This window comes from Nipponia nippon, unplaced genomic scaffold (assembly GCF_047370975.1).
Source record: "Nipponia nippon isolate SJK-2023a ecotype South Korea unplaced genomic scaffold, ASM4737097v1 scaffold_26, whole genome shotgun sequence".
Taxonomy (NCBI): domain Eukaryota; kingdom Metazoa; phylum Chordata; class Aves; order Pelecaniformes; family Threskiornithidae; genus Nipponia; species Nipponia nippon.
The window spans coordinates 3,746,198-3,761,801 of record NW_028262343.1 but is presented as its reverse complement, the minus strand read 5'-3'; the positions used below and the strand labels follow the sequence as shown (position 1 = coordinate 3,761,801).

The window sequence follows — 15,604 nt, the reverse complement described above, 5'->3', positions numbered from 1 at the left end:
GGTGCAGAAACTCTGGTTGCAATATTCCAAGCTCAGATTTCCAGAGTGGCATTTTTTTCTCTGCTGTGGGGTGAAGGGACATGACTGCTGGTTTCTGGTGTCTGAACTGCAGCAGACCTTTGGGACATCTGGTCCTGAAGGGGAGCGCTGAGCGCTTCAGAGCAATGTGGTCCTCTTGTGTGTGTATGGAGATTCAACAGGCTTCAGTTTGGAAATCCCTGGTTCCACTTATTACACATACAGCAGTCCTGCTAATCCAGCTGAAGATGCAATTGTGGCACTGCTGGCCTCGTATTTTTCAACTTTGTTGTGAATAACTTGGAAATCTGTGTAAACGAAGTGGAAATAAAAGAATGCAAGGGCTTTTGTTTAATTGAACTGAGGCTTTTGAGTGCTTTTCTCTGGTCCAGGTAAGTTGTGTTCAGCATGGGAAGGAACTCTGGGGACTGAGGAAGATGTGGGCCCATGTGGGCTACTAGATCCTGCAACTTGTCCCCCTTAGCGATGAGGTCCAGGAGCAATGGAAACCACCTGTGCTCTTGCAGTGCTCCTGCAGGAGAGCGCTATGGGGAAAAATAACTGAAGTCTAGCTGTTTTGCAGTGGCTATGCTCTAAGATGGGAAACAAGATTCACAGTCACAGCGAGAATGCAGATTTGCAAGTTTATCATGGCAGCTCCAAGTTATAAAATAAGAGGAAAAGAGGGACTGAATTAGCAAACAGCCTTTGAGACATGTCCTTCTCTGTTAGCTCTCCTGAACAATGCACAGGATGAAATGGGTGGTAGAAAAGCACATACCTATGTACCCTAGAAAGCCTGGGCTGCATTTATTTCTGGCAGGAAATGTGCTGAGAATTGTGGTATCCGGAGGTAGTTTGGTAATGAAATGTGAGAGGAAAAACAGCACAGTGGTCACTTATCTATCTGCCTCACTGATCAGAGACCTTTGGGCCAGCATGCGATGGCCTCACTGCTATGGAGTACCCCTAAAATTCTCACTTTGTCAACTATTAAAAGACCATAACAGCTCTCAGGCAAAAAGCAGTGAGGAGCGTTGTACGCGGAGTCCTCTGTGCTTACAAGCAGCTGTTAGCAATGAGCCCCTCAGCCACACCTTGGAAATCAAGAGACATAAATCACAGAAAGAAGCATAAGAAACTGCTCTCCTTACATCAGCCATTTGTGTCATAGGCCCATTTCTCGGATGTAGCAGGAAATTATTCTCCAGCCATCCCTAAAAGTCCTTTATATTGGAAATACAGCCTCACAGCCTGGGAAGCTCTTCTTGAATCCTTTTCTAAAAAGCAGAAAAATTTACAAATTCTGAGTTGAGGGTAGTTATACTTCTGATGCGTAGGATAAGCAGGTTGGGTCTGTACCATCAAGCTCTGGCATGACATGTCGCTGAACTATGTTTAGAGGATGCAGCTTGTTTCCAAGATAATTGTGTCTTATGACCCAAACTCCTCCTTTATTTCCTAGTAGAGACTCCTCAGATTCTCTCCTTTTCAGGCAAGGAGGGTCCAAAGGAGCTTTTTAGGACTTAGCCTGAGTTTTCCTCAGATAAGATGCCTGCTAGTGTCTCAGTGCTTCTTGCTCAAGTACAAAGGGCAATGTTGGGATTGGATGTCTTGGGAAGAAAGAAAAAAAAAAAACATTTAACTAAAGAGCTGTGAGTGAAATTTTGAAAAAAATGTAGTACCAGGAACTGCTCAGAAGTAAACCTCTGTCCTAAGAACAACCCATGGCATAGTTCAGCCTTTTAAACTTTTATTGGTGTTGCTTTCTTTTTTTCCAAACTGAAGTGCTGGCAAGTAAAATGCCCTTTGTAAGGAACTACATCTAAACACAAAATGACTGCTGACTGGGGCAAGGAGAAGAGATTATTCTCATTTAAAGGTCTGGCAGATAGAGAACAAATCCTTGCAGATGCACAGTACATAGACCTCAGAAATAACAGCCCCAGCCTGTACCCCCCCAAACTGGTTTCAGTGCAAAGCTTCCTGTAGGACCATGCATTGGTCTGGCATTTCTAGGGCTATGGAGATGACTTCTGTGGACTACGAATTGATGCCAAGAAAGGTTTGCTCACAAATGTATTAAGTCCCTGATGCGAGATCTGTTTTGCGAGGGGTGGCTTCAGTATGTGCAAAATTCGGTCTTTTCTGTTTGTTGGTCATGATTGAACATGGGGCAAAGAGCAGTGTCATCTTGCATGAACAAGGACGCTGCTATCAATTTCTTTCTTTCTGGTAGAAATTGGCAAGCTCAATCCTGACTGGGCTGTGTGTAGCAAGACCAGGATGCGTAATGCCTCAGTGGGAGCTGGCTGTGCCCCCCAACTGTGGTGTGCTGCAACCTCTTTTTGGGATGTGTGCAAGGGGATGGGGCAGGGAACCATACCGTGGTGATTTTTTTTTAGGACAGAGGTTTACTTCTTTAAACTAGATTTGAAGGGGGAAAGGGATAAAACCAGGCTCTCTAGAGATAAGCCTGGGGGCATGTCCTGGTTTCAGCTGGGATAGAGTTAATTTTCGTCTTGGTAGCCAGTATGCGGCTGTGTTTTGGGTTTAGGATGAAAACAATGTCGATGATGCACTGATGCTTTGGTTCTTGCTAAGTAGTGCTAAGCTGTTGCTAAATAGGTGCTAAGTGGCGCTCACACTGGTCAAAGACTTTTCAGCTTCCCCTGCTCTGCCAGGGGCACAAGAAGCTGGGAGGGGGCACAGCCAGGACAGCTGACCCAGACTGGCCAAAGGGCTATTCCATACCATATGACGTCATGCTCAGTATATAAGCTGGGGGAAGAAGAAGGAAGAGAGGGGACACTGGGTATGGTGGCGTTTGTCTTCCCAAGTAACCGTTATGCGTGATGGAGCCCTGCTTTCGTGGGGATGGCTGAACACCTGCCTGCCGATGGGAAGTAGTGAATGCATTCCTTGCTTTGCTTTGTTTGCGTGCACGGTTTTTGCTTTGCTTATTTAACTGTTCTAATTTATTTTACTTCAATTATTAAACTGTTCTTATCTCAACCCACGACTTTTCTCCGTTTTACCCTTCTGATTCTCTCCCCCATCCCACTGGTGGGAAGTGAGCGAGCGGCTGTGTGGTGCTTAGTTGCTGGCTGGGGTTAAACCACGACAGGGCAGCACGCCAAAGTTTGAGGGACGGTGTGCTAGCAAGGTCCTTTGGTCTGCCATCTCAGTGGAGGTAGGGGATGGAGATCCATGTGGCAGCAAAGACGCAAGGGTTATTGATGTGTTAGAAACCACGGAAGCACCTGAGAATGGTCACATAGGAATTAGGGCTTCTCCCCCAAAAAAGGTGGCAGAATCAATAGCCCAACTGAAGAGCACCTACACCAATGCACGCAGCATGGGCAACAAAGAAGAGGAGCTGGAAGCCATTGTGCACAAATCATGGAAACACAGTGGGATGACTCACACAACTGGAGTGCTGCAATGGATGGCTATAAGCTCTTCAGAAGGGATAGACAAGGAAGGAGGGGCAGTGGGGTAGCCCTGTATGTTAGGGAGTGTTTTGACTGTCTAGAGCTTGACGATGGTGACAATATAGGGTTGAGTGTTTATGGGTAAGAACCAGGGAAAAGGCCAAAAAGGAAGATATCCTGGTAGGAGTCTGTTATAGACCACCCAACCAGGATGAAGAGGCAGACGAAGTATTCTATAAGCAGCTGGGAGAAGTCTCACGATCGCTAGCCCTTGTTCTCATGGGGGACTTCAACTTACCAGGTGTCTGCTGGAAATACAATACAGCAGAGAGGAAACAGTCTAGGAAGTTCCTGGAGTGTGTGGAAGATAACTTCCTGACACAGCTGGTGATGGAGTGTCGTGGTTTAACCCCAGCCAGCAACTAAGCACCACGCAGCTGCTCGCTCACTCCCCCACTGGTGGGATGGGGGAGAGGATTGGAAGAGCAAAAGGGGAAAGCTAGTGGGTTGAGATAAGAACAGTTTAATAACTAAAGTAAAATAAAAATAGAACAGTAGTAACAATAATAACAAGTAATAATAGTACAATAGTAATACAAAGCAAGCGATATACTCTACAATGGCTCACCACCTGCCGACCAATGCCCAGCACGTCCCCCAAGCAGCGATCGTTGTCCCTCCCCTGGCTAACTCCCCCAGTTTATATACTGAGCATGATGTCACATGGTATGGAATAGCCCCTTGGCCAGCCTGGGTCAGCTGTCCTGGCTGTGCCCCCTCCCAGCTTCTTGTGCACCCGGCAGAGCATGGGCAGCTGAAAAGTCCTTGACCACTGTGAGCGCCACTTAGCAACTACTTAGCAAGAACAAAACATCAGTGTATCATCAACATTGTTCTCACCCTAAACCCAAAACACAGCCCCATACCTGCTACCAAGAAGAAAATTAACTCTATCCCAGCTGAAACCAGGACACAGAGCCAACTAGGGAAGGGGCCCCGCTGGACCTGTTGTTTATGAACAGAGAAGGCCTGGTGGGTGATGTGGTGGTTGGAGGCGGTCTTGGGCATAGTGATCATGAAATGATAGTTTTCGATTCTTGGAGAAGTAAGGAGGGGGGTCAGCAGAACTGCTACCTTGGACTTCTGGAGGGCAGACTTGGGCCTGTTTAGGAGCCTGGTTGACAGAGTCCCTTGGGAGGCAGTCCTGAAGGGCAAAGGAGTCCAGGAAGACTGGACATTCTTCAAGAAGGAAATCTTAAAGGTGCAGGAGCAGGCCGTCCCCGTGTGCCGAAAGATGAGCCAGCAGGGGAGAAGACCGGCCTGGCTGAACAGAGAGCTTTGGCTGGAACTCAGGAAAAAAAGGAGAGTTTATGACCTTTGGAAGAAGGGGCAGGCAACTCAGGAGGACTACAAAGACATCGTGAGGTTATGCAGGAAGAAAATTAGAAGGGCCAAAGCCCAACTAGAACTTAATCTGTCTACTGCTGTAAAAGACAATAAAAAATGTTTCTACAAATACATTAGCAACAAAAGGAAGGCTAAGGAGAATCTCCATCCTTTATTGGATGCAGGAGGAAACATAGTGACAAAGGATGAGGAGAAGGCTGAGGTACTTAATGCCTTCTTTGCCTCAGTCTTTAATAGTCAGACCAGTTGTTCTCAGGGTACCCAGCCCCCTGAGCTGGAAGACAGGGACGGGGAGCAGAATGAAGCCCCCATAATCCAAGGGGAAATGGTTAGCAACCTGCTACACACACAAGTCTATGGGGCCGGATGGGATCCACCCAAGGGTACTGAGGGAGCTGGTGGAAGTGCTCACCCAGCCACTTTCATCATCTATCAGCAGTCCTGACTAACCGGGGAGGTCCCAGTTGACTGGAGATTAGCCAATGTGATGCCCATCTACAAGAAGGGCCAGAAGGAGGATCTGGGGAACTACAGGCCTGTCAACCTGACCTCGGTGCCAGGGAAGATATGGAGCAGATCATCTTGAGTGCCATCACGCAGCACCTGCTGGACAACCAGGTGATTGGGCCCTGTCAGCGTGGGTTTATGAAAGGCAGGTCCTGCTTGACTAACCTGATCTCCTTCTATGACAAGGTGACCCGCTTAGTGGATGAGGGAAAGGCTGTGGATGTTGTCTACCTGGACTTTAGTAAAGCCTTTGACACTGTTTCCCACAGCATTCTCCTGGAGAAAATGACTGCTCATGCCTTGGACAGGCGTACTTTTTGCTGGGTAAAAAACTGGCTGGATGGCCAGGCCCAGAGAGTGGTGGTGAATGGAGTCAAATCCAGCTGGCTGCCAGTCACAAGTGGTGTTCCCCAGGGCTCAGTATTGGGGCCGGTTCTGTTTAATATCTTTATCAATGATCTGGATGAGGGGATTGAATGCACCCTCGGTAAGTTTGCAGATGACACCAAGTTGGGCAGGAGTGTTGATCTGCTGAATGGTAGGAAGGCTCTACAGAGGGACCTGGACAGGCTGGATCGTTGGGCCAGGGCCAACTGCATGAGGTTCAACAAGGCTAAGTGCCGGGTCCTGCACTTGGGTCACAACAACCCCATGTAATGCTACAGGCTAGGGGAAGAGCAGCTGTAGATCCAAATAGTTAAGGCATTTAAGAGCTATTGATTCCTTGAAACAGATGGAAAACACTGCTTTTATTCTTAGATTATTTAAGAAAACCCTTCACAATTTGGGCTAACAACAAACAAAAGATGAACTCTACCAGTGAAGGCAACAGTCCACCCACCATAAACTTTCCAAATCAAATATAGTATATTCAGTGTCTGCACAGGTTTCATAGTACTGCAACCATTTTGTACCGCAAAGCTGAAGTTATTTATTTATAAATTATACTGCAGTGTCATCATGGTGATATTGTACAATGTTTGGATGAACCCTTTATACATCAGATTGCAAAGCCACTGAAGCTGTATGAATATTTCTCATGATCGCAGAGGGGTTGAGACCCTATCTAATCCCTACTTCCAAATTTAATTCAAGATGGTATTAAGTAGAGGGCTCCATAAGAAAGGAATCTTTGCGTTACGCTGAGCAATAGCGACTCATTTCCCTTTCCAGGAAAAATCTGTGAACTTGGTTGAAGCAAAAGGCTTATGCATAGCATGTGTTGCTTTTAAAATAACATGTCTCACAGAAGGCACTGAGAGCTTGAAAGGACAGACTCTGTTTTTTTTTCTTCTCTCCACCCCAGGTGGAAAAAAAGTCAGCGATGGCTCAGGAAACTGAGAGCCCTCTTTCCTCCTGGGCAGGGTCCATCTGTCTGAGCATGGTTGGCCACGTCTGACCTGCTCGCCCAAAGCTCCCCTTGTAATCAGCGAGCAGACACAGCCACTGCAAATAAATACTGAGAGGCAAAAAGCCAAAGAGTTTATTGGCCTGGCAATGAGTTACTGCATGAGCAGGAAACACCCTCACATTGTTAACAATAATCCATTTAACATTTATTGCAGGTTCTCTACCATTTGAATGAGAAAAGAAAAAAATGGGGAGATGTCACGGGTACAGCTGAGGCATTGAGCTCATTGAATGATAATCTGAGAGAAAGTTGATGCCTGTTTTTTGTCTCTCTCCCTGATTTCAGCGCTGTCCTTTATCACAGCAATATCCTTGCCTTAATATTGTCTTTCTCTGCCTTTCGTCCTTTTCCCCTGAAGGTAGAAATGCTGGGCTAACACGTTGACCCTGTGCCCTAATAGTCTTGAATAACTCTTGGTGCGGGAAAGGTCCTTTGCCATCTCCTCAGCAGTCTCATCATCTTTCCTTGATGATAGTCACTGCCATTGTTTTGGGTCCCTTCAGCAGAGGAGGAAAACATTGCTGCTTCTGTGTTTGCCAGCTCCCCATTTTTGGTCAGGACGCAGATCCACATTGGGTTAGTTTAGTTGCTGAGCTGGCTCTGCTTTGGGGAGCGGTTCCCACAGCGCCAGCTATGAACGAGTGCAACCATGGCAGCTGGGACAGGAGCCTGTGGGAAGGCTGCTGCCTGCGTCACCAGAGTTGAGACGTGTTCCTGGAAGTGGGTCACAGCCAGAAGGGCATGGGGTGCCATGGCGTAGGGAAATGGTTTTATCTTCCTTCAGACCTCCAGAGGGATATAGATGGTCCTCCTCAGGCAGAGCCATGTGAGTTGCCTGGCTGAGCACTGTGGAGCATCCTGGGTGCACACCCAACCTGCTGGCCATGGTCTCCTCCTTGGTTGCTGGTGTGGACAGGGTGCTCCTTTTCCACCTGTGGTTGTTAAGAAACTCTTGGACTTCATCTAGCCTTCCTTATTGCTCCAGTGGCAGGTGAGCTAAGTCACAGATGGTTTTCAGTGGAGCTATTTATGTTTCAGCTCCTATCGGGCTACTTTGGGTGTTTACATAGAATGAGATATAACTCAGCAATATTTAAAACTATTACTATTTCTGAGGGAGTGGCTCTATTACATGGCAATGAATGCTGATGCTGCTATCACCCTGGTGATGGTAGCTCCAGGATCTAGCACTGCTGCTCGTCAGCAGCTCGCTCTTGTCTGAGGGGTCAGCAGAAACACCTGTAGTTGTGAGTGGCTTCATGTCCTGTTGTCACGGCGGTCCTGGATTTCCGTCAGTGGTACTGTGATTATGCATTCAGTGATTAAGCAGCTAATGGGGACGTTTGGTCTTCTGGTTGAGCCCTGGACTGGAGGGTCAGGTTGATGTCTGCACCACATACAAGTCCTGTGACCTCAGGAAAGTCACTTACCTACATCTCCATTTTCCCACTAAGAGTATTATTTTCATTTTACCTCACTGGCGTGTTGAGCATATTCTTTAAGCAGATGGCATTATGACAATGCAAACATTGTTGGAGGATCCTTATGAATACAGGTCTCATCACAGCTGTTTGGACTTCATCTCTTCTCTGTGGTGGGCTGACTCCAAAACAAAGTGTAGTTATTGTCCTTATTAAGCATTGTACTCTAACTGCTTTTTGTCTGGCACTGAATAAAAAGGCTTAGCAAGATGTAAACAACAGCAGGATTTTTTTTTCCAAAAAGAGCCACATTCAAACAAAACAATGATGCATTGAAATTTTAAGAAGAGTTTGTTTATGCTCCAGCTTAGGTGATGGCAAGGGGAATGGCTCAGTCCCTCTGTTCCCCGAGGCCTGGCTGGCATTCCCTGTCCCTTGCTGACACCCAGCTCTCACATCTTCCCTCTCCCACCTTTGCCCCGCAGGGCCCCAGGAGAAAGGGTCACCCCATCCTCCCTTCCTGTTCTCACATATCCATCTGTAAAGAACTGCAGCTAGCGTGCCACCAGGACAGAGCAAGGCAAGTGCGTGCTCTGCGCAATGGCTCCCATGCTCTGACTGCTACCATACCCAAATATTTTCCTTGTTCTTCAGCTCTATGCATGTACAGTCCTTTCCCAAAGGTGCAGGACTGATATCGGTGGAGATGGACAAATCACCACATCTGAAGACAAATACTAGAGGCTCCATCCTGCTGACACAGAAGACAATGGCAAACCGCCCACTGATTTCATAAGAAGCGGGATCTGACATTTAATGCAATATCTGGAGAGGTTTGCTTATGTGGACTCTGGACAACTTACAATAACATGCATTTCATTCTTTCCTATGTATGTCCAAATGTGAGGTCACTTGTTCAATTACCCACATTCTTAAAGCACTTACTGGGTAATGAGGGGAAAACAAAAGAGCATTTGCATTTGCTTATAGCACTGGATTTTTCCCCAACACTAACACAATGGCACTAGGACATTTTGCTCTGAAGAAAATGTACCAAGCCAATAGGAAAAAAAAAAAGCCGAAAACTGAAAGGTTTTAAAATGTTATTGAAAGGATTCATAATGAGTTCCAAGGGGTTTTACTGAATGGCTTTAGGAAATCTTAGTTATTTAAAATATTTTTTGAGGTTGTCCTGGTTTCAGCTGGGATAGTGTTAATTTTCGTCTTGGTAGCCAGTATGGGGCTGTGTTTTGGGTTTAGGATGAAAACAATGTCGATGATGCACTGATGCTTTGGTTCTTGCTAAGTAGTGCTAAGCTGTTGCTAAATAGGTGCTAAGTGGCGCTCACACTGGTCAAAGACTTTTCAGCTTCCCCTGCTCTGCCAGGGGCACAAGAAGCTGGGAGGGGGCACAGCCGGGGGTGGGGTGTGCCGACCCAGACTGGCCCAAGGGCTATTCCATACCATATGACGTCATGCTCAGTATATAAGCTGGGGGAAGAAGAAGGAAGAGAGGGGACACTGGGTATGGTGGCGTTTGTCTTCCCAAGTAACCGTTATGCGTGATGGAGCCCTGCTTTCGTGGGGATGGCTGAACACCTGCCTGCCGATGGGAAGTAGTGAATGCATTCCTTGCTTTGCTTTGTTTGCGTGCACGGTTTTTGCTTTGCTTATTTAACTGTTCTAATTTATTTTACTTCAATTATTAAACTGTTCTTATCTCAACCCACGACTTTTCTCCGTTTTGCCCTTCTGATTCTCTCCCCCATCCCACTGGTGGGGAGTGAGCGAGCGGCTGTGTGGTGCTTAGTTGCTGGCTGGGGTTAAACCACGACAGAGGTGAACGTGTATTCAATTATATATCAATAGGGTTTAAACATCTCCTGTTATTAGCATTGTTCGGTGAAAAGCTCCTATTTTTTTTCAAATGTACCCCTTAATTCAAAACTTCTTTTCCTGCAATTTGATTTTGGGAGAGAAACTTTTAATGCTGATTGATTACTATTTCTATAAATCTCAGGCAGGTAAAAGAAGGTATTATTAAAGTGTCACCGAAATCAGGAATAAACCTCTTAACACCAATGTAGTATTAAGAAGCAGGCATTGTCTTCATTCCAGTGCTGGATGAATGGGGGGATAGTTCCGCCTAACGTGCATGCCGTACGTTGCATCGGTCAAAGCTTATATCCCCCTGTTACATACATACGCATTGGATTTCCCGGAATTACTATACATATTCATTTTATTTCCTGGAAGTGATTATCATATTTGCATAGTCTTTACACATGCGACCTGAGTCTCCAAGGGCTTCCATGGGAGGGGTCTTCAATGGTCCCTGGTGGTTCCTAGTGGTTATTGAAGAGGTGTCTCTTAGTGTTCTTTTCATGAATTCTGAGTCTTTTCTTCCAGATGTTGTCTTGTCTTCTCGGGTTCCTTGTCTTGGTTTCAATGGGTTTATCTGCACTTCCCCAGGATATGCCAGTCACAGTTGGAAAGTCACGTCCTTGGGTGCATTCTTGTTTGAGGCCTCTGATAACAATTCCCCCCTTTGAGACTTCCAAAGTAAGATCTCTTTGGGAGTCTCACCTATATAGCATAATTTTGATAATATTGTCGAGACTCTGGTACACACATTTGGGTGCAGCATGACATGATTAAAGGTAGACATTGAATCATAATACAACACATTATACATAGAACAACTATGGCTATAATTATTACAAACAATTCCTTTAACCACTGGAAGTTGGGTAACCATGATGTGAGCCAGTTCCAAGCTTCAGAAAATCCCCATGAGGTATCATCCTTTTGTATTTCGTGTAATATTTTGGTTTGCTTCCATATCTCATTTAAATCTGTAGCGACTCTTCCACCCTCATCAATATATACACAGCAGCTTGTGTTAATTACTGTGCAGACCGCTCCATTTGATACTAAAAGTAAATCTAAGGCCATCCTGTTTTGGAGTGCTATTTTAGATAAACTCTTAACTTCTGTTTGAATAGCTCCTGTAGCATCTGCTGTTTTGTTTCCCATAGTTTCTATCACAGCAGAGATATTAACTATTGCTTTTTCAAGTTCACTTACACCTAGCTGAGGGAAGAACCATCGAACAAAACTGTGAAACCCTGTGGGCCTCTCCACTAAGGGATTATTGGTTCTCTTGCTTCTTCTTAGATAAGTTCTAATCCATAGCGATTGTTGTTCTTTCCATATCTTACTGCTCCCAACGTACAAGCTCCTGTCCACCCCAGGGGTAAGGACTTTCTAGCCTTATTCCCACAAAGCCAATACTGTCCTGTCCCTGTAGGTACTGGCCATCCAGTGATTGTGTTGTTCCTTTTTCTTGTTTGGTTAAGAGAAAAGGCGTTAGCCCCTGCATATGTGTGATAATTATTACACTGAGGAAATATCCCTACTTCAATTTTGGGTCCACACTGGTGGTCAGAACTGTTTCCTCCTATATTTGGGCCGGTGCTGTTTAGGACACGCCTTTGTACGCAAGTGACATTATATGTGACGGAGGGGAGAGTTATATCCCACACTTGCTCAGTACCACCAGTGTTAAAGGATGTATTGACCCATAATTTTGTTAAAGTGATGTTGTTTGGTCTCTGGGAAGTGAGTGCAAATCCAACAATCCATCTGATTAATTATTCTTGAGATGTTTTGAGTCATTGTGAGGTGCAGATTTTCATCCCAAGGGGTTTTCATTGTCTGGACTTGGCTCACATATAGGATTAATAAAATTATTATCATCGGTAGTTGTTTAGTCCTTTATCAGCTTTATTTGTAGATCTCCTACTGATTCCACCTTCCACCGAGGTTTCTTCGGCTCTAACATCAGCTTTACTCGAGTGTAATGGATCCAAGGTTCAATTTCTCCTACCTTGATTGCAGTGTAGGTTGTTAGGAGTACCTGAAAGGGTCCTTTCCACTTTTCTTGCAGAGGTTCGGAGTTCCACGTTTTTACGTATACAAAGTCTCCTGATTGGTACTGATGGACAGGAGTGTCCAATGTGAGTGGTCCTGTCAAAACAATGTGTCATCGGAGAGCTGCAAGGACTTTCCCTAGAGAAATCAGATATAACTTTAAATCTGGTTTCCCTTTTACATGTATTTCCCCTGGAATCAGTGGCGCTTGGTATGGTTTTCCATATAATACCTCGTAAGGACTATTTTTACTCCTAGACCTTGGTTGTATTCTGATTCTCAAAAGAGCTAGTGAAAGAGCCTGTGGCCACTTTAAAGAGGTTTCTTGACATATTTTACTAATCTGCTGCTTCAAGGTTTCATTCATTCTTTCTACCTTCCCACTCAATTGAGGCCTCCATGGGGTATGTAAATCCCACTTGACACTGAGGATCTTACTTAACTGTTGGACTATATCCGCCACAAAATGCAGGCCCCAATCAGAGGACATTCCTATCGGTACCCCAAACCTTGGTATTATTTCTTTGAGCAATAGCTTAGTTGCTTCCCTAGCTTTTTTGGTGTGACAGGGGAAAGCTTCCAGCCATCCTGAGAAGGTGTCAACCAATACCAGGAGATATCTATAACCATTTTGTCTTGGTAATTCAGAAAAATCAATTTTCCAATAATCCCCAGGGGAATTTCCTTGCCTAGTGGTCCCTGGGGGCAGTCTTTTTCTGTTTGTGGGATTATTTTTTAAACAAATGGGGCATTTTGCTATTACAGACTTTATCCCAGTCATCCCTACACATATAATCGAATTTTGAAGGCTAGAAATCATAGCCTCGCTACCCCAGTGTGTCTCCTTGTGTCTCTTTTCTACAATCTCAGTCATTACCTGCGGTGGAACTATGACTTGTTTTGTGGGAGTTATTAACCAACCCTCTCTGTTTGTGGTTGCTTTCAACAGTGGTGCCAATTGGCGATCTGCGTCCCTATAATTAGGTTTCAGAATTGGGAGTTTCACCTGTTTTACTGGTATCAGTGCCAAGGAAGTTTTGTTCTGCCACCTCCTTAGCAGGTTTATCAGCCAGTCGATTACCTACATTTACTGCGGTTTGTCTGAACTGATGTGCTTTGCAATGCATTATTGCCACTTCCTTAGATTTTTGAATATCCTGTAGAAGTTGGAGAATTTCTTCCTTGTATTTAATAGGTGACCCTTGAGCCGACAACAATCCTCTTTCTTTCCAGATAGCCCCATGTGCATGGACTATTCCAAATGCATACTTTGAATCAGTCCATATATTTACTTTTTCCCTTCAGCTATCTTCAAGGCTCGTCTCAATGCTACCAATTCCGCCTTCTGGGCTGATGTGTTAACAGGTAGCACCTCAGCCTCTATTACCTGTGTAGTTGTAACCACTGCATATCCGGCCATCCGTTTCCCATCTCGTACAAAGCTGCTACCATGTGTAAACAGATCCAAATCAGGATTCGTTAATGGTTCATCTCTTAGATCCTGTCTGCTCGAATATACGTGCTCGATGGTTTGCAGACAGTCATGGTGCAAGGGTTCGGAGTCCCTTACTTCTGAGTTAAAAAACATCACTGGGTTGGTTGCTGTGGTGGTTTTAAGCTCCACATCATCATTGTTCAATTGTTTGGAGAAATATCCCACAGCTCTTCTCCATGCTCCTAGTTTTTGAGTCAGCACGCCCAGGGCAAGATGTTGTTGTTCGTGTACAAATAGCTCAAAAGGTTTAGACAAATCGGGCAGTCCCAATGCAGGTGTTGACATCAAAGCCTTCTTCAAGTCCTTAAAGGCTACTTGGCATTCAGGGGTCCATAGTAGGTGGTTCTCCTTTGACCCCTTCGAAGTTTCATAAAGGGGTTTTACCAATAGTCCATAGTTGAGAATCCACAGTCTGCACCATCCGACCATACCCAGAAATGCTCTCAGCTCTCGTACAGTTCTCGGTTCTGGAGTTTGGCAGATTGCTTCTTTTCTGTTGGCTCCCAACCTCCGTTGACCTTGTGAAATCTCAAAACCTAAATAAATCACAGTTTCTTTTCCTACCTGAGCTTTGCTCTTTGATACACGATATCCTCCTTGTCCTAAGAAATTCAACAGGCTTATAGTCATCTGTAAACACTCTCCCAGAGTCTCTGCAGCCAGCAGGATGTCATCTACATATTGCACTATTGTTTCTTCTGGGTTTTCCTTTTTCCATAATTCCAGCTCCTTTGCCATCTGGTTGCCAAAAATTGTTGGACTATTTTGAACCCTTGAGGTAGCACCATCCAGGTAAGTTGTGTTTTGCATCCAGTGGTGGGGCTTTCCCATTCAAAGGTGAATATCGTCTGACTGTCTTTGTCTAGAGGTATGCAGAAAAAAGCATCCTTGAGATCAAGTACAGTAAACCACTTATGCTTTTCCTTCAAGGACATCAGCAAGGTATATGGGTTAGCCACTACTGGGTGAATATTTTGAACAATCTGATTCACAGCTCTTAAATCCTGAACTAATCTATATTCCTTGCCATTTTGTTTCTTCACTGGCAATATTGGGGTGTTATATTCTGATTCACACTCTGTTAATAATCCATAATTCAAAAATTTTGTTATTAATTCCTCCAACCCCTTTCTAGCCTCCCACTTAATAGGGTACTGTTTTTGTCTTACGGGTTTAGTTCCAGATTTTAGAACAACTTTTACTGGTTCTGCCAATTTAGACCGACCTGGGATTCCACTAGCCCATACCAAGGGTGTTACTGCATCCTCTATTTCTGCAGGAATTTCTTCCTCCAGTCTTGGTGTGTTCTGTAACATAAAAAAATCTTGCTTCCACAGCTTTTGATTCAGGTATTAGTAGTTGCACTTCCCCATTCTTAAAGGCTATTTGTGCGTCTAATTTGCTCAATAAATCCCTTCCCATCAAGGGTATCAGGCATTCAAGCATATACAGAAATTGGTGAGTCACCCATTGTTTTCCTAACTTAAATTTTAAGGCCTGCAAAAAAGGCCGATTTTCTTGTTTCCCTGTAGCACCAACAACGCTTACAGTTTCATGGCTAAAATTTCCATTATAAGTATTAAGTACAGAATAAGTGGCTCCTGTATCAACTAAAAATTCTACCTCATCGTTCCCCAGCCTTAGTGTAACCAGGGGTTCAGCTGGGGATGATTCCCCTGGTCCCCTTCAGGATTCATCGTGCAGTGTCATCAGCTTAATGGCTTGCAGGGCTGGGTCCAGGTTTCCAGCCTGAGGGCATTCCCTTTTCCAATGCCCCTTTTCTTTGCAGATGGTGCACTGATCTACCATAAGATGGGGAAGTGATTTTCCCCTTCCCCTACTTCTCTAGAGCCAAAACCATAGGGTCCTGTGGGATCATTCCACAATCCTTCTGCCATTCTGAATGGTTTCTTAGTGTGAAAAATAAGTTCACGTATGGTACCTCATCCCATTTACCCTCACGCCTACAAAATAACAT

At 45.0% G+C, this 15,604-nt stretch overlaps 1 protein-coding gene across 1 annotated transcript; it reads right to left on the bottom strand.

Moving 5' to 3' along the window:
* Nucleotides 1–10,784: 10,784 nt before the first annotated feature.
* On the bottom strand, nucleotides 10,785–12,247 carry LOC148055166 (endogenous retrovirus group V member 1 Env polyprotein-like). The gene is given in 3 exon segments (XM_087762396.1): nucleotides 10,785–11,422; nucleotides 11,425–11,574; nucleotides 12,088–12,247. Coding segments are annotated over 3 exon segments (948 nt in total).
* Nucleotides 12,248–15,604: the final 3,357 nt, after the last annotated feature.